We start from the raw sequence: 18885 nt of genomic DNA, 5'->3' as shown, positions 1-18885 counted from the left end.
TATTTAGGAAAACAGACCTATATGCTGAGAGACATCTGGAGTTGATTTTCTTCACCTTGAGAGAGGCATGATGAGCATATGTCTACATAAGGACCTAAACTCTGATAGCAGGAGTTCCTTTAAACTGGTCGAGAGACCAGTTAAACAATTTAGATGTGGTCTAAAAGTCGAAGATAAGTAGGCTCAGACTACTAACAGCAGCACATTTGGAAAGATTATGGTGCACTGTTCTTCAGTGAAATGTTTTAAAATCTAGACATAATGCTCTTCTAAAACAGGATATGACCACTGTAGTAGATTGATTCCATTATTCAGTTCTATAGCCTGTGTTGTGCTACTCAGGCACATTGATCCTATCACCTCTCCTGTTTGATAAATTCATGAACCTGTGGTTCTATCCAAACTGTTCCTTAAATGACATCTAGATAATATGCATTTAACCACTGTTCAAAACTTGCATACAGCATGTTGCTGACCTAATATGATAAATGAATGTTCTGGCTACTGCCTTTTAGGTGAGATCACTTGTTTTTTGTCTAAAGGGGCTGGAAGCATTTTCTTAGGAGTTAAGCTACAACAAATTATTGCACTGATTTTTAGTTAAACTTCTTTCTTGTCCTCAGTATTGATAGCCTCTAAAGGATACAACTAGATCTTTCAACTGTGAAGAAGGTGCAAAGGAGAACTATTCAATACAAATGCAAAAATTGATGCTTGACCTCACTACTGTAGATAAAAACTGTTTAATCAGATTGTGTTTTAGAACTCTAGCTGACAGCCTCATCATCCTGGTTATGAAGTTATGCTATAACAGTGTGTCAGTCAGTAACATTCATAATTAAGTATCCATATCTTGAAACACAGTCTTTTGTTTTCCTGCCCTAGTGAATTGAAATAAATGAAAAATCCATTTAATCTTTAATGCAAGTAATGATTTATAGCTTGCTAGAATAGTGATAAAATCTGACACTTAATTGTGTTACACTTAAGATATTCCAAGGAAATCCAGACTTTTCTGTTATTTTTCCCATGTGTGAAAACTAATATTGGACAGTATATTAATTGCATATAGTTATGCATAGATGAACAGATCCTGTTCATGTGAAATAAATCAATATCAATCGTTTGACTGGTTCAACTTTGCCTCATTTGATTATTTTTTAGAGCTGTCTTACCGTATGTTGCCCACATGTGTTCTGCACGTTCTCATGTTTCTTCCTGGCAGTAGCAGTATGAGAATGAAGGTCATTGTAGTCAAAATACTCACCTGAGTCTTTGGAGATCTGTGTTTCTGGCTGTGCTCTAGCAATTCTTTGTAACCTAAAGCAAGGCAGTTAATTTATGGGTTTTATGTAGTCACATGAAAGGGTGTCTTTATTATTTGGGGGTATTACCTTGGCACAGTAGAATATACAGTTGTCCTCTGGGTAACAGGAAATAAGATCTTGTCTGGGGAAAAATATTTAAGCATTTGCTCAGCACACTGTGTGTACTTACCTGTGTGCTTGAAGCTCTGCATAAATTTAAGAGGTGCCTTAATGGGATTATTTTCTTTAATTGAAGCCCAAGTTAAAGCCTGATGGCTATTCCCGCACTTGCAAGTGAAGTAGCCCAGTAAGAGCAGGACTGCAGAGAAGCATAAACTGGTGTTAAGAACCAGGTTGCATGCTGTGTGGTGGTGGTGGGGTTGCACTGTATCAGCTCATATCTGATGCTTTGCACTAAATCACTTTGAAGGAAGTCATTCCTCAGTATTTATGGCATCCTGCACACCACCACTACCCTCAGTACAGGAGGGTGTTAACAAACTAAAGTGAGATTATCTGAGGTCACCGAGAGGATGGGTCTGTGAGGAGAGGCTGGAGGAGCTGGGCTTGTTCAGTCTGGAGCAGAGATGGCTTTGGGGTGACCTGACAGCACCCCCCAATGCCTGTGGAGAGGTCATGAGAATATACAGATGGAGCAGGTCTGTTCACAGCAGTGCAGAGCAAGGGGGCAAGAGGCAATGGCTGTAAGTGAAAATGAGATTCATCATGGATGTAAGGGGAATTTTTTCTGTGTGAGGACAGTCAGGTTGTGGCACAGGCTGACCAGAGATGATATGCAGGCTCCATCCTTGGGATTTTGATGTGGCTGGATGAGAGACCCTGTGTAGCCTGATGTCACCTCAGAGCTGACCCTACTGTGAGCAGGAGGCTGGACCAGAGACCTCCCGATGTTCTTCCTAGTCAGAGTGATCCTGTGACCCTGTGAATGCCCAGCGTTGTTTGGAGTATATTAGTGCAAAACAGCAGAAGCAGACCTGATTAGGACATTCTGAAATACACTCTTAACTCCAACTCAGTGCCAACATACAGGCACCCTTTGCAAAATCTACTTTTCTTTTTCATGGACAAAGAATGAAATCCTCTCTTTCCCTCTTTGGGGGAAAAAAAAGAAAGAGGAAAAAAAGGTCTTGACAGCATCTCCTGCTGATTGCTTCCTTGTCTTGTTTTTCTCTTGTACTCCTGATTTCAGTTTCTGCACCTATTAACTTTAGAATCTTTTTATGTCTTTACTATTCTTTAGGGTCTAAAGTATATTATGCTGTCTGGCATGCTTTCCTGTGTCCTTATGTCAATCTTCTGCTTTCATAGCTGTCTTCTCAGTACTGTGTTTTATAAATCCCTTGAGCAGGAACTTTGACTACTGCTGTATTTGCTTAAGCATGTAACTGTGGTTAAGACACGACTTTTCGTACACCATAGAATTTTCTATTCAAAATTTTCTGGACTGTCCAAGTCAAAAACTGCTTTATTCTTCTTTGTAACAGCTGACATGTTAATTTTTAGCCCTCTTCTCCTTCAGTTGTTCGGTGGCTATGGTTTTAGCAGAAAAATGAGAGAACTCCAATAGTAACCCCAAAGACTGGAGAATGTGCAATAAAACATTTTGAGTCGTAAACTTAAGTAAAAAATTAGAAAAGCATAAGTAAAAATGATCAGAAATTAATCCAAATTTGACTTGGAAGAGCAGGAATCGTAAAATGGATGACCATCTTATGACCATGATGCATAGGTGTAGTTTGTTTGAGAAACTTCCTGTGGACCAGACAGTACTTGCCACATATGATGCCCTTGTGGCCTTAAATGTAATTATTATTTATTTTTACTTTTTCATACTTCAGCAAATCTGAAGTAATAAGATAGCTGTGTTGTATCTGTCTACAGTGGCAGGCTTTTGTTTTGTTTCATAGCATGCATTAAAGACCCTGCCAGGTAACTGTGAGTGTATTGAGATGTTTGTACCAGGTAGCTTTGCACACAGCACTGGGGGACTGTTTGTTTTGATTTGGAGAGAAGAGGTTGACTTACTTAGAAAGGGACTTTGAACATAAGCTAACACTTCAGTAGTTTGAGCAGCTGAGAGAATAGAAAATAGCATGTACCCAATAAATATCTCAAAACCCCCTGAATTTAGACAGCAATTTAGAAAATCTTGGTGACTGTGTTCTCCTTTTCCCAGGTCTGCACTCAGATACTGCTTTTCCAAACAGCTTCATGGGGTACCTACCAATGTGTTTTGGCAGCATCACTGTATGAAATGGCACTAGGACTGCTGAAGCTGTAGCTTTCTCATTACTCCCACGAGTGAGCTGAAATGTGACTGGTCTTCAGCCTTCTGTGTTCTGAGATGTTGCCCCTGGACTGATATTAATGTGTTCTATTATATGGACTCGACTCTAAATGTGCTGATGCTAGAAATGGCCTGTATTGCTCAAAGAAACTTAGTTATATTCCAGAAACATTTTTGTCCTAGCATCAAAAAGTTTCAATACCCATGTCATCAGCATCACTAAGACAAAAAAAAAAGAGGGAGCAGGGTGCTTTTCCAGAAGACATGTGCTCTCCCCTGAATCTCTGTGCTTTTCTCGTGAAATAAACAATTTAAAGGATGTTCAATTGGAAGGACCTGACATAGTCTAAGTCAGAGATAATACTTCAGTTAGTTTAAAGATAAGCGAAAGAAACCACAAGAAATGTAATTTGAATTAAATATCTTAGCCACTTCTGTATGTCACAGATCTGGCAGGCAGCTTTGAATGAGTTGTATCATTGTGTTTAGCTTATTTTCCCATAGCAGAATATCTTTGGTGGAGGGAACTTTGGTATGGTTTCTGAATCGATGCAATTACTAAGCAAATGCTTTTGTAGAGTGTTTGTTAGTAAGGGAGGTGTTTTAGCTTTCACTCCCCAGTTGCTTTAGCCATTCTGAAGTTAGAAATTTTTTTTGTTTTCTTTGTTACGTGGATTTGATTTCATATTATGCCACTGAGAAATAAGAGAAGTTGGATCTCTTGGTGCCATTTTAACTACCTTATTTTACAGACAAATACTAACTTTTATTAAATTAACTTAGCTGCATTATTCCTTTAAGAGTAACAAGTCTTGGTAAAGATAAAATATGAGTTTGAGTCATTCTTGTTGTTTAATTATTTCCTTTAAAAGCAAGAAGAATGAATAATATCTCAATCAGATCTCTAATTAATTGTTTTTCATCAGTAACATGTAGGTGAATACCACCAGTTTAACATGTAAGCATTAAAAATATCTAGATGGCTCACCTTTAATCTTAAAAGATTAAAAGAAAAAAAATACAGAAGTTTGCTTTAAAACTGTGCACATTGTTTGTTTTAGGAGAAGAGGCTGAAAGAAAAAGCAGCAAGGAGAGAAGCCAGGAATAAGAACACACAGGTAAGGATTTTTGTTGTTTTGATCAAGCTACTGGTTGTGGGTTTGAAATGATTTTTAAATTATTTGATTCCTTTCTGTATTAAGCAGTGTTGTGATTAATGACTCTTTAAAGTCATTGCTTGTCTTTTTTTACCCCCTTGCTCTGATGTGGTTGTAATAACTTGCTGTGGAGGGATACTAAGAAAGCATGGATGTGTGTGTTTTGTATGGAAACCTTTTGGAATTTTAGCCTCTTTATTCTTTGTATCAGGTGAGTTGCAGTTTCAGCTGTAGTGCTGATGCCATTATTTTCTCAGAATATTTGGGTCGTGTTTATAAATTGCAGGCAGTGACATTATTTTTTTTGTGTGTCAAATCTTTCTTAAACCTTTTTCTGCTGAACCTTATATTTAAACAGCAAATATTTACATTGAAGTTTGTTCCTTCCTTTTGTTACCACAAATAAAACCTTTTCTATCCTTTTCTTCATACGTGTGTTGCTAAATTACTAAAGGCTGTTCTAGTATTTCATATTGTTTGATTTGCAATAAACTGAGATTTCATTCAGCTGCAGTGATTTCCTGGAATGTGGACAGAGTGACGTGTAATTTCTCACATGCATCTCCTTTTACTACGCATGAATACTTACAGTTTGTTCTTGGCAGTTAGCAAATATCTTGCTCCCTTGAGAAAATCGATGATGTTCTTTGTCCGATTTTTGCACGCTGGCTGTGCTCTGGGATGCTTAAGTATAGGAAGATGTTTCATTGTGTAGCTCTGAGGCAGAAAGTAATTACAGTTTAAGATGAAACGCCTAGTTACACTAAGTTTGAAGTATGATTCTGTCTTCAAAGATGGCAAGCTATGAGTGCTGTTGGCATCATGAGTCCCCAGTCAAGCAATAGAAATTTTCTACCTGTAATTGAATGTATAGAGATACATACTTTTTAATGCATTGAGCAAGCATTTTAGGAAAATTATGGAATGAATAATTAACAAACATCTTAATAAAGGGAGAAAACATTGATCAAATCAGGCTGTGTCTCATTTGTAAATGCTGCCTGTTAATTTTTCCTCCTTTTTGAGGAATAAAAAATCCCCAATGTCATGTTATTCAGCAGCTGGAAAAAGAAACACATTTCTTTCAAAAGGATCTGCTTGCTGATGTACATCTCCTGTCCTTTTCTTGGCCAAGCAAATTAATCTCTCTGTCTTATCGGAACGTGAATGAAGTTGATCCCTGTTAAGGAATGGTCTGTCTTTGTGGGGCATTGTGTGTGCATGGGTACAGTATGAGTTAAATGTGGAACCTCAACCCCAAAGGTACATAAGATAAACCCAAAATTTTTTGCACCTTTGCATCTCTTCTGTGCAATGCTTGCACTTGAAAAGCTGATTTACAAGTCCTGGTCTACTGTGAGATTGGCATATGCTTTCTGTGAGGGTACCAGCTGTGCAAACCTGCTATTGCTTTGACTTCATTTTACTGTTGAAGTGTTTAGCTCACTCTCTGCAAGAAGGTGCAAGCCTCAGGACCTGACACATCTCCTTGATTAAAAACTGTTGGGCTTTTTCTCTTGTTTAGAGGCTATTTTTGCCAGAATTGTGTGCTGCCGAGTCCTGTCATTTTCAGTGGGGCTCATTTCAGGAAAAATGCTTCTGCTGGGAAAAGCTGCCAGCTTGGACCCGGGGCCTTTCACACCTGGAAGTGGAAGGGAGCAGTAGGCAGCAGATAAAGGTGCTAGTTTCTGTCTGCTGGGTGTCTGAGGAATTAATTAAGAACACTCCCTGCTTCACAGAACCTTAGAGATGAAGCCATAGTAGCTGAAACTCTCTATAGTCTGTGTGTGATATGACTCAAGCAACTCCTATGAGATACTCAGGGAAGAAAAAAAAAAAAGAAGGAAACAGTAAAACACAGGAACAAACTATTGGAGCTGAAACTAGCTTAGAAAATATATGCTCCCAAAATCAGGAGTTCAAAATTATTAAGATTTTCACTAGTCCTTTCATAATATGGCTTGTGACCCATTTACTCTGCTACACTCAACTCCTTTGGCAATAAGGAGAACCAAAAAAAGCAGAAAAGGTATTTTTAGCCATATTAATGCAGTTTAGCAGCTGGAAAAAAAGGCTGGATCAACAATTTTGTGCAGCCCGTCATTTCAAAGCAGCTGTGGTCATAATTTGTTGTTCCACATCTATCTGTTTTATTCCTCTTGTTCATTTTATTAATTGTCTGTCTCTGGTTACAAACTCTTTGGGGTTACAAAGTATTGCTTACTATCTTTCACTAATATGCAGACCACTGGATCTGACATGACCAAAGCAGCAATTTATTTTTCCATTCTTAATATTAAATAATAATTCTTTAGTTACAACTTTTGCATCTCTGCTTTAGTATAGTCCTTGTTGTCCTGTATTTGGTTGTACCCTGTTGCTGACTGGACAGGCCTGGTATGTTATTCTGAGTGTATGCTGGTTTTTTTTCCAAAATGAAAAGGAAATTTATTTTAAACTAAAATTTTATGTTTTACAGTTTGTTTATTTTCACAATTTAAACCATACATTTGTGGGATTTAGTCTTAGTCTTAATTTAATCTTAGATTCTTGGATTGTGATACTTTTAGTTTGAGGATGTCTCTGTGCTGTACATGTTCATGTATTTCCTGTGCCAGGAATGTTGACTTCTTGACATTTTCATTTACTCTTCCTGTAATTCTTTAATTTATGAGCTGTGTACCAACAAAAAAGAAAAAATCATAGGAGAAAGGGACCTTCTGCATTTTCTTCTGGTGCTGCAGGAGTAATTGCGGAGAAGGTTTTGCTCAGCCTTTGCACTGGGACGGGGCAGGCTTGCTGCAACTGGAATTGAATAACCAAATTCTGGCATGCTCTGCTGAATGTGCTTGAGCTGGAGATTAGATGAGTAGGTAGCTGCAGTGTTATTGACTCCACCTTGGATAAATCTCCGTGAAATAAATAAACTGGGTAAGAAGTGAAGGCTCTTAAAGGATGCTTTGGAGAAAGTATTTCTTGGAACTTATGACTATTAATTACATTTTAGTGCAAAAGGCTGTGAAAACAAATAAAAGAAGTTTTTTCTTAGTATTCCTATTGAAGAAAAACTGGAAATATAAGGGGGTTGGGATTTTTTTTATTATAAGATATTTAATTGTCTCCCATTTTAGGAGAATTTGATGAGATATTTACAATTGCAGTATTTTAAGATGAAATAAGAACATATTTTGTTTTCACTCAGTAGTAATAAAATTTCAGTCCTCAGGCCCTCAAAAAAATTTTGATACTGTTTACTTGAAGATAGTCTAGGGAAAATTAGGCAACTGTGTTGTCTTTTAACCAAGAAATAAAGCATTGAGCAGAAGCAGCAGCAATGTGGACAGCTGCTCTGAGGAAGGAGCTGGGTGTTACTTGGTGAAGCCAGCCCCTGGCCCCAGGCAGGACATCCCTGCATCGTGCAATGCTGCGCTCCTGGCTTTGCATTTCTTCTTCTAGAATCTGTGACGTACTAGTTTCTTAGTCTACATAAAAGACTTCTAGGTTTCAACCAGCATTTAAAGGTCTTTGCCCTGCAAGCAATTGTTGACTGGAATGAAGCTGAACAGGGCTGTATTTCTCCTTTGGTGAGTTTAGTGTTTTGCTGTCCTGATGCCCTAGAGCACTACTGATACGTTAACAAGTATGAAGTAAGGAAGGTTTCGGTTTCTTTTAAAGATAAATGTTTCTGTAGGAAAGGAATTTTCCAGGAGCAGCTAAACAGTGTTCAAGGTAGGGAAGCAGAGTAGGAGTCAGGAGAAGATGCTGTTCCCTGCCCCAGCACTGACGTGCTTTGTAATCCTCAACTATTAGCTCCCAACATCATGCAAGAAACGATAACTAGCCTCTAAAAGGCATTGGTATCTGCTAGAAATAGTTTGTACGCCATCTGTAAACAGTGCCTGGAGGCAAAACTTGCTCAGTTTGGTGCATTGATTCAGTCATTGGCAATCCTGTAGCACTGGTGTCCAAAGCAAAACAGAAAAACCTGAAAAGGGACTGACTAGGAGAGCAGAGGCCGTTTATCCAAGGTCCATAAGAAAAATGTAACCTGCTGAAAACTTAGGGAAATCCAGCTTGAACACATACGCTTTACTGAGAGGGTTTTTTCTGATTTCATTGGACAAAGTTGAGGATGGGGATTTTTATCAATCTGAAAAACTGACTTCTGGAAGAAATCCAAGTGCTCCGTTGTCAGGGGCACTTTTTCATGGGAAATGCTGAATAATTGTAAAGCATTAAAAGATCGACAGCAACAGCAGGATAATAAATATGCTTTAACTTCTCTCATGTCCTCCCTTTCTCTTCTGTTCTCTCTCTGATTTATTTTTCTATTCCCACAGAAATTAGTACTTGTGTATGAGATTTTACAAAATATATACTTTATGTATACATAATTTAAGATTTTCGGAGTCATAATGAAGTTAGGAATCTTTCTACTGTTATGAAAGGATTTATGTGACCATATCTACAAAATACACGTGGGTGAGCAGGAGGCATATACTTAAAGATATGGCAGATTCAGGCATTGATATCTGCCTTTATCACATCACTATAGCATTCTGTTTTCTGCACTTTGTGCCAGCTCTCTTTTGAGATTGTAATCACCATTAAAACCACCATTTTATTTTAATCTCTCGCATCCTCCAATGGATTTGAGATACCCATGCCAAATGTAACTCAAGAAATCTTTGCGCTGTGTGGGAAAATCTGAAGAAGAAAGGGACAGTCAGATACCTTGGTAACTGTGGCTAATAATCCACTGGGAGAAATACACACTTTAAAATATGATGAAAACTCTGCATCCACTGTGTATCATTCCTGTAGTTACTGGATTTGTATTACCTGACAGCTCCGCTTCTGCCTCGAATTTCCTTTTTCTTGAGATCTAGCCCACGGCCTGGTGTTTAGGCTGGAGATGCTAGATTCAGTGTGGGTGTGAACAGTAATTTCAGTGTGGAAAAGAGATTTATAGGAGTGAAGGAGGAATTTGGTCTGCATCTCCTGTGAATACAGGTTCCCAAATCCCCTTGATCAGGGTTCATGAAATGTTCTTGGGGAAAGTCTCATGGGATGCCCTGAATACTGATGGTTAATGGTGAAGGTGCACTGGTTCTGGATCACTCTCATAACCCTCCCATGGATGGTGTTGAGGAGCCATTGCTTTAGCTGTCTGTGATTTCTGGAGCTGGAGCAGGGTTTCGGGGCTAGATACTTCTGATGGTCTGGAGGATGTAGAGATTCTGGTGTTTCTGTTTTTCATAGAAGACCTGAGGAGAGGATTGTGTTGTCCTGATACAGCCTCAGGTCAGGCTACATCTTGTCACTGCTGTTTGATAATTGGAAAGACCTAAAAATTGTTCTTCATTAGTAATTATTCTTGATTCTGAAAACCACAACGAACAGCAAAAAATGAGGCAATGATACTTCTGTTCACCTGCAAAATCTTCCAGTATCTCTAGTGTGGGAAGCTTACAGCTGAAATTACCACACAAATTTGATCTCTTTAAATAAGTCAGATTTCTTGCTTAAAACAATTTCACTAACTTTGGTTTAGAAGTAGTTCTGGTCTGTTAACTGTTGCGTCCTGTATGCATATCCAAAAGCTGTGAGTAGCTTTATTTATTTAGTGCAAGTTTGTGTTTGTAAATTTCCTTGAAAAGCTCTGTGAATAAACAGAGTAATTTGGGATATCAACATTTTAATCTATTCATTTAGTAATTTTAAACAGGTTCCTCCAGGCAGAATCATGATTTCAAGGTCAAGTTGTTAAATGAATGGAAAATGAATTCCTGATTCTGAACTACTTGTACTTTGAATCCATATATTCTACAATATTTAAGTTAATATTTGAAAATGGGTATTATGCACCTGTATGGAAATGTTACTTGTGTTTTGCTTTTTGAAAATATCATGTTGATGATTCCAGTTAATATAACAATTAAATTGCTTTACGTAAAGCTGTTATAAGTCCTGCCTTTTCTAAAATTCAGAATTTATATGATTAAACCAGTATTTCTGTGTTGTGACTCCAAACAAGTAGCAAAGAAGTATTCTGATGGATTGATTTGCCAGTTATTCATGCTTTTATGAACCTTTTCACTGCAGTCACCAGCACACTGAGGATTTTAAATACATTTATCAGATTGACCATTTAAACTAATTGACCACTGCTATAGCAATTGAATTTTTGAGTGTAATATTCACAACAGTTAATTTTAATCATACATGGTATGTGATGACAGTTTGCTGCTCTACACACCAAAAACTGCTGTTTAACCAGTCACTGAAGTGATTTCTCCATAGACCTTTCAGAAGCATTGCAGTGGGGCCGTGGACCTTGCACATACTCTTTTTCCCTGACAGTCTGCTGGGATGAGGTGGATGCACAGTGGATCAATACAAGTGCATCTTCATTACAATTTCTGATATACCTATATCCTGTGCTTTGTTTTGTGTTTGGTTTCATGTTTGTGGTAAAGAGAGGAAGTTTCTTTTTTCTTCAAACTTTTGGGTTTTTTTCTTATTTTGGTGGGTTGCAGTTCTAGGGGAGCTTTTAATGCAAAACATAATAAGGATTTGTAAGAACAGAATAACAGTATTTTTGGTATGGCAGGGAGCACAGAGGTTATTGTCTTACTTGATTGCAAATGATTTTCTTAATTTTCTAGGGCAACACTGATGAAATTTCTCCAATAGACTCTGGAAGACTACATTGCTTAATTCGTTATTCTTTAGGAAACTTTTTGTTTCTAGAATGTCCTTGTAAGTTTGATACCATTGGAACTGAAGCTTTGGAACCATCTTAGGTTTCAACTGCTGAGCTCCAGAGCTTTGAGCATGTTAAAGACCACACAATTTTGTTTATTTCAGAATTAATAATATTTTGACATTTTGAGGGGGGAAAAAATGCCCTCAGTTGTTTCTTTTATTAATAGCTTAGGCTATGAAAATTGCAAGATTGCAAATTGAGATAAGTATGCATTTCACTTGAATTATGTGGTTTCTTCAACTTGAATTTTGTGGGTTTGTAATCTTTTTTTTGTATCATATAGTTACAAATAACCCTTTATAGTTGTAGAATTGAGGAGTGCTTTGGCACCATTACCCCCGTGCTCTCGAACGGGGCTCAACAAATAGCTGAGGGGCTACTTCAGTTGCTGCTTCAGCTCTGTGTCTCCTTTGAACAAGAGAGGTATGTATTACTCTGCTTCATTTTTCCTCTTTGCTTGTCTCTGTGGATATTAGGAGCAGGATCCCACCATCAGGTTCCTCCCTGCATATGACAGTGTAGTAGAGCACAGGGAAAGCAATTCAAGTCCTCCATTAGTCTTGCAGAGGTGCCTTTCTGAGGCTAACGATTAAGCCCCAGTTGATAAGGTTATTCTGTTTGAATACACACTTCATCTATTCAGGCAACATATTCTGATTCAATACATGTATCTAGAAAAGCAGTAGGTATGCAAGAAACCAGACAAGAACTCTCTGTGCATTGCAAAGTACAAGCACATATATTCAAGGGCAGAGACCTTTCCAGCTGAGCTTCAGATTTCCATTTCAGCATTGATGGAATGTTTTCATTCTAACTGTGTATCACCATGTTCTGTAAACTTAAATAGGGGAAGAAGAGAGCACTGGGACTTAGCTTTGTGATCACTGTCCATCAATATGTAAGCATTTAATTTTTGGATATGATCTCTTGTAAATATGGCAAGTGTACAGTTTAAACATAACTAGCCACTACAGTTTGGTTTGAAATGTATATGTAAATTAGCAGCATCATTTCTTCTTGGCTTCCAACATTTCTTGTTCAGTTTCTTCACTGATTTAACAACCCCCTCAACAGTCCCTGTGTGAGCAAAACACGAATGGTTGCTTTGCTCCTGCCTGAACTGGCCCAGAAATAAGCGGCAACAGCCACTGTTGAAGCAGCACTTGCATCAGTATGAATAAAAGAAAAAAAAATAAAAAGGCTGTCCTAAAGTGTTATAAACCTTTCTTCAGGCATTTTCATCTTAGCAAACAGGCCACTATATAAAGTTAATTGTAATGATACTTAACTTGTTTATCTGCGCTATGCTACTAGTCAGTAGTGTCTATTTAATAATCAGTATTTGAAATTTCTCTCCCTCTAAATGACAAAATTTAAAGCTCTTACTGCAATCTTATTTGCTATGTTCCATACATGTTCAGAGCAACAAGCTGTTTTTTTAAGTGTGGTGTTATTTTTCTTTTTGCCTCACCATAGTCTTTTGATGCCATAATCAACACTGTACAGAAGAATTCCCTTCTGGAGATCTTCACCCTCTTTTCTGCCTCTGCCCATAATCCTGAAGAAGTGGGAAATCCCAAATAATCCAGACATAATGACCTAAGGCTTGCAGCAGCTTGCACACAAAGCTTTTATTTAGGAAGTGGAAATTCTTGATGGATTTGTAGATCTTTTTCTGATCTGTTGTGAAAAGCAGGTGTAATCACGTGCCTCAACTTTGTATAAATATTATACAGATGATTCCATTGCACAAGTAAACTGTATCTGACTGTTCAAACTTGTTTATTTTGCAGCTTGGTTTGTTCTGGTATTATTCTGAGTCACTTCACAGCTTTCCTTACATGTTTGAAACTTTCTTAGGTTATAGGCTTCAGATGCAGGAACTCTATTTTGCTCCATATCTCAGGTCTTACCTTCTTAAGGATGAGTTAATTGGCTGATGAGCAGGGGTAATCTTTCAGATGTGTTTTGATGGCTGACATCCCTATGCAGCAAGTATTTAGTATTACATTAAGCAGTTCTGTTTTCTCAGCATACCCCCCTGTTTTTATTCTTGGGATGTGTTGCTTACAGTATTGTGCATAGTCTGCTATAGCTACTCTCAGCGCCTGTAATTGCTACTAGTGATGAAAATTGATCTGTGCAATCAGAAAACCATTATCTGCATTCTGACTGATAATGCTGAAGTTGCCAGCATTTTAAAATTCTTCTAAAGGCTGTTTTTTTTCAGAGTGCTCTGGGATCATGCAGTCACCAAGATTCCAGTGGCTGAATCTTATGTGAGCATTAAAAGAGAACGAAAAAGCTCTTAATGACTCTCTCAAATATATTTTTTTCCAGAGGGTTTTTAAGGATTTAGTGTTTTGTCAATCCTCCTTTGCCAAATATACTAGATCAGGAGTAATGCAGTAGCCCTTGTTTTACCACAGTGAGCAGAGATGATAATAAGTTTTCTGTGCTTTCATACTATTGACTGCATTGTTAAACCAAGGAGTTCATTAATAGGAAATGCCAAACTAGTAATAACACGTGGTTATTTAACAGACTGTATGGGGAATCTGGCAAGCCCATAATTCCCCCCAAATGAAGCACCACCTTCTGTCTGGAGTCCATTAGGACCTGGGTTTTTCTGTGTTGTCTCCCGCAACATTTCTTTTCCTTAAGACCTAATGTTTCCTTTCACTCTTGGTTTTTTTTTTCCTCTGGTCTTCTATGAAACTTGTTATGGATTTCTAAGGTTCTTATCTCTTGCTGTTTCCTTATCCCCTTTTCTGTTTCTTCTGAAGGAGTTAAATTCAAACTGCTACTGCTTCTGTTTCTGCTGTGTGGCAACTAAGAGCAGAAGCAGTGGGGAACAGGAGGAAGAAAGGTAATAGCATCATCTAGGAGCAAAACCTTGGGAAATGTGCTTAGTGTTTTTAGGGAAAAGTTTTGTGTCTGGCTTTTTGTTTGTTTTGTTTTCTTCTTTCTGTAAGGTCTCATTTTTCTGACATTCCTTCAAATAAATATATACTGGTAATATTTTACTGGGCTGGGCGTTCTAGTACTGCTGAATAAATGTTTATTTTTCCAGTTGCACCATTCCTCCATTGCTGGGAGAGCTGAAAGAAAGTCTCTAATTACTCCTTGCACACGTTTATCTTCTCACAAGAAACCTTTTAATAAAAGAACGTCAGTAAGGGTTCAAAGCTAATTACTTGTGAGCTAAGAAAAGCTAGAATTAAAGTTGTCAGTGCTTGTCCCTTGCTGTATAAATACAGCGAATGCAGGTGGTTGAGAAATTACTCCCTTTCTGCCTGTCTGCTTGCCTGCACTTTGAGCTGAGCCAGGTACTCAACTCAGTGTTTGCTTATTGTGTAGTAAGGAATGAAGGAGGCTGTACATTTCCCAGCTATTCACTGTTTTCATTTGCTTACTCTTTGATGTGAGTGCCATCTGTAAAATAAATGGATAAAAAAATCCTTTGACAAACAACAGCTACCATAACTGGGAGCTGGACTGTTGCTAACATCCTTATTTATAACATTTACTGATTTATTTTTTTATTTTCTCTGTCACACTTTTCCCCTGCCCCCCATCAACTTCTTTGTCTTTTGACAATGTATCTCAGAATACTTTAGTTTTATTCTTTGCTCGTGTTTATTCTGTGAATAGGAGTGGGATCTAGGAAACTTGAGTTCTTTTCTGAACTAGAAATTGTGATATGTAGACTGTCTTTTAAGCTGTGCTAGAACTAGCATGGACTCACATGATGCCTGGTTGGTTTGTTGTGGGGTTTTTGTGGTGTGGGGTTGTTTTTTTATTTGCTTTTTAAGTTTTCTCTGGGAGATGTAAATTCAGGGGGGCTCAGTGTACTTATGAACTATGTGCTGTTATAGTCACCCTCAGCTTAGAAAGGATGCAGTAGCAAGAAGTCAGAAAACATGAGGAAAAACTCAGAAAAGCATGATGTAAATAGAGAAAGAAGACAAGTGAGGGGAGATACCAAGACATTTCCTAACCAGCTAAAGTAAGAAAGTACAGCTCTTTATTCTTCACAGGGACAAGTGCTCTAAGTAAAATCATTCTGAAATAAAACTTATGCTGCACTTATAACACAATGGGATTTTGGCCCAACAAAGGGATTGAGACAAGTTTCTTCTTCTCCCCTCTGCCCCATGCAGATGAGAAATTTCTTATTTTACATTTAGAACAACAACTGAGAAGGGACCTTGTATTTACAGGGTTTTATACTTTTCTGTACTTCTCTTGTCCAGGACTTCCCAGCCATTCTGATGGTAGATAACAAATATAGTCAGCTGACCATTTAGACTAATTGAAGGTCACCAAATGCCCTTCTGTTTGTAACATGGGAGAAAAAATAGTCTCATATGTTCAAAAATGGGTTACTTCACTTTCACAGTAGATTGACACTGATCTTCATGTTTTGTGGAAAATACTTACAAAAAAGTAGAATTGTCTTGTAAGTAGTTTTGCAAAGCAAACAGTTACTACTGGTAGAAGGTAAGCTAAGCACTGGTCAGTAAGGCAGTCCATCAGCATGTGATAGGATTAGACTTGGTGTATGGAAGTATATTGCTCTCTTCATTCTTGTTGGACTGTCGGCCAAGGCTTTAAAATTTTTGATGAGAAAAATTGTGGGTGGACAAGGGAATGTGATTCATTAATTAAAGTCACAGTCAACTTATAGTTACATGATGTACATAAGCAGCTGTTTAAGAGGAAAGGTCATAAAGATCATTAGGTTTCATAATAAATGGCAATCTCAAACAGTCCATTTTCTTTGCTCACTCATGCTGTTAAAAGTGCCCAAAGTTATTAAATTTTTTGTTTCCTATCACCTAATATTCTAACAGATCACATGTCTACAGAAGTGGTACTAAGGGTCATTATAACTACTCAAGATATTTACTAACATAGGAAATGCATAGAGTTTATGAAATTCATACTTCCCAGATACCTGTGCAGCATAATTCTGTGAATAATACCAAAGCTAACCCATGTGGGTTAATATTATGTTCTTCTGATTTAATTTTTAAAATTGTTCATGTTCTATTCTTGTCATATTTAATTTAGAAGACCTGTCAAGTTCACTGATATTATTTTTTTGCATGCCTGGTTAAGACTTGTCACCATTTCTGTGATGTTTTTACCTCTAGAAAGTTTAATTAGAATGAAGTCTAGTTTACCTCAATGAGAAGTGCGAATGGAATAATAATCCCTGAATGGAATAATAAACCCTGGTTTGACCAGTGAAGCATTAGGTGGGCATCAAGATCTGAGCATACGGTAAGAGTGAGTACTGGGAAATGGGATGTTCTCAGAGCAGTGGCTGTAGGTGAATGCATCTTTCCTAGAGTGTAATTTGTCAGACTTTGATCAGAAGATACTTTAATGCTCCTAGAGCTTAGTTTTTAGTTTCCTATGCAACAGCAAGGAAAGCTGAATAGGTGAATTCAATGATTACATGAATAACACAAATATGCAGATGCTGATTAGTCTTAGTTGTGTCTTATTTTGAGTAACAGGGCTCTGGTGTCACTGGAGTCATGAAGTCCTGGCAAGGCAGTGCACCTAGCTTTAGCGTGGTCACAGGATGTTCTTGAAAGGTAGGCAGGAGAAAGGATGAGTAGTACTCCATGCTTAGGAGCTTCTTAGCAACATAGTGCTCACAAACATCATGCCAAACACAAACATCATAACAAGGAGCATCTCAGTCTCTAAAACTAACAAGGTAGCATATGAGAAGTGGAAAAGAACATAATTATTGCTTTGGTTCTTGAAAGCATAGGGACAAAGGAGGACTAAAGCCCATCTGGAGCTGAGACTAGAGGGGAACACAAGGGTTAAAAGGCTGTAGGTATGCTAATGCAAAAGGAAGTTCAAGGAAAATATGACTGATAGGGAGACTGGCCTAGTGATGGAAAATATGGAAAAGCTGAACTACTCAACTCTTTTTTTTTTGTGTTGGAGCAAAGTATTCTCACAGACTTCTGGGCATACAAGTATGGTTTGGGAGAAAGAATGAGGGAGCCAATGATGGGAGTACAACAGACTAGAGAGTGCTTAGAGAAGTGTAACCTAATCATGAGAGGTCACAGATGACTATGAGGAGACTAATGTTATACTCCTCCCAAGAAGGGCGAGAAGACTTGGGCATATATTGACTGACTGTATTCATCCAGTCCCTTGGAAGATCGTGAAGCTTGCTTACTTCCAAACATGTAAAGGACAAGAAGGTAATATAGAACAATCAGTGTGAGTTTACAACAGGCAAACCATACTTGACAACCTGTTTGCCTTCTGTAATGAAGTGACTGCAAAGTGGTTTGTGTGAAGAGTAGTGCATGCAATTTACCTTGACTAAGTAAGGCTTTTGGCCCTGCATCCTGCAGATTTCTCTTTTGGAAGATGGGGAGGTATGGAATGAAAGAACAGTCTATTTGTTGAAGCTCATGAAGTCCAACTGGAGAAGTGCTCATGCCGGCTGAGGGCACAGTGGCACACCAGGGGTTATGGTGAATGTGAAGCTGAGTGATCCAAGTATAAATAAGGCAGAATGGATTTTGTTGGAAGACACATTGTTAACATAATGAGGAAAGTTAGTGTATTGCTTTTCTACCTCTAGGGCTATATTCAGAATCCGGTCTCCCACTCTGGGTTCTCTAGTTCAGGGTGGATGTGGAGAGGGTGGTTGAAGTCCAGTGAAGTTTACCAAGGCAGTCTGAAGTCTAGAGCATGTACTCTATAAGGCAATGGTAAAGGAGCTGGATTTGTTCTGTGTGGTGACGAGGAGCCAAGGGTCAATCTAAAAGAGTGTTTGAAGGGCAGTTAGAGTGGAGACAAGGGGTTCTTTTGCTAGTGGCAAATGATATAAATTTGCCAAATTTTTTGACTTCAGAGCTTCAGAGTGGACATTGGGGACAAACTTGTTTACAGGAAGGGTAATGCTGATGTAAAATAAATTACCCATAGAGGTTGAACCTTTCTTCTTGGAGGTTTTCAAGGCACAGATAGGCAAAGCCTCAGCTGAACTGATCTAGTGTTTGTGGTAGTACCACTTTGTGTGGGCAATTTGCCTAGAGATCCTCAAATACCTTTGCACCTACCTTTCCATCTCCTTCCTGAACAGCCTGTACTTAGTGTTGGTTCCTGCCTCCAATCGTTATACTTCTAGAGTTAGACCTTGGAGATTTCAGTCAGTAGGAGGTAAGCAGATAGCAGACAGTAGCTAAATCTGGCCCTGAAAAAATGATTGTGCCACGTGCTTGTTCTTACAGAACTCATGTCTTAGCACTACATTGCTACATACAATATTTTCTTGCTTTAAAGTGTTGCATTTTT

At 38.2% G+C, this 18885-nt stretch overlaps 1 protein-coding gene across 1 annotated transcript in view; it reads left to right on the top strand.

The window, feature by feature from the left end:
• Window positions 1–18885, top strand: part of DDX10 (DEAD-box helicase 10) — a 165406-nt gene that overhangs the window by 110801 nt on the left and 35720 nt on the right. The window contains exon 16 of the mRNA XM_027638406.1: window positions 4677–4733. Within this exon, the coding sequence (XP_027494207.1) occupies window positions 4677–4733 (57 nt within the window). The remainder of the gene's footprint in view (window positions 1–4676; window positions 4734–18885) is intronic.

The sequence above is a fragment of the Corapipo altera genome, unplaced genomic scaffold, assembly GCF_003945725.1.
Source record: "Corapipo altera isolate COAL_440 unplaced genomic scaffold, ASM394572v1 0, whole genome shotgun sequence".
Classification (NCBI taxonomy): Eukaryota; Metazoa; Chordata; class Aves; order Passeriformes; family Pipridae; genus Corapipo; species Corapipo altera.
Note: the sequence above shows the minus strand (reverse complement) of the source record. Positions and strands in the feature narration are given on the sequence as shown.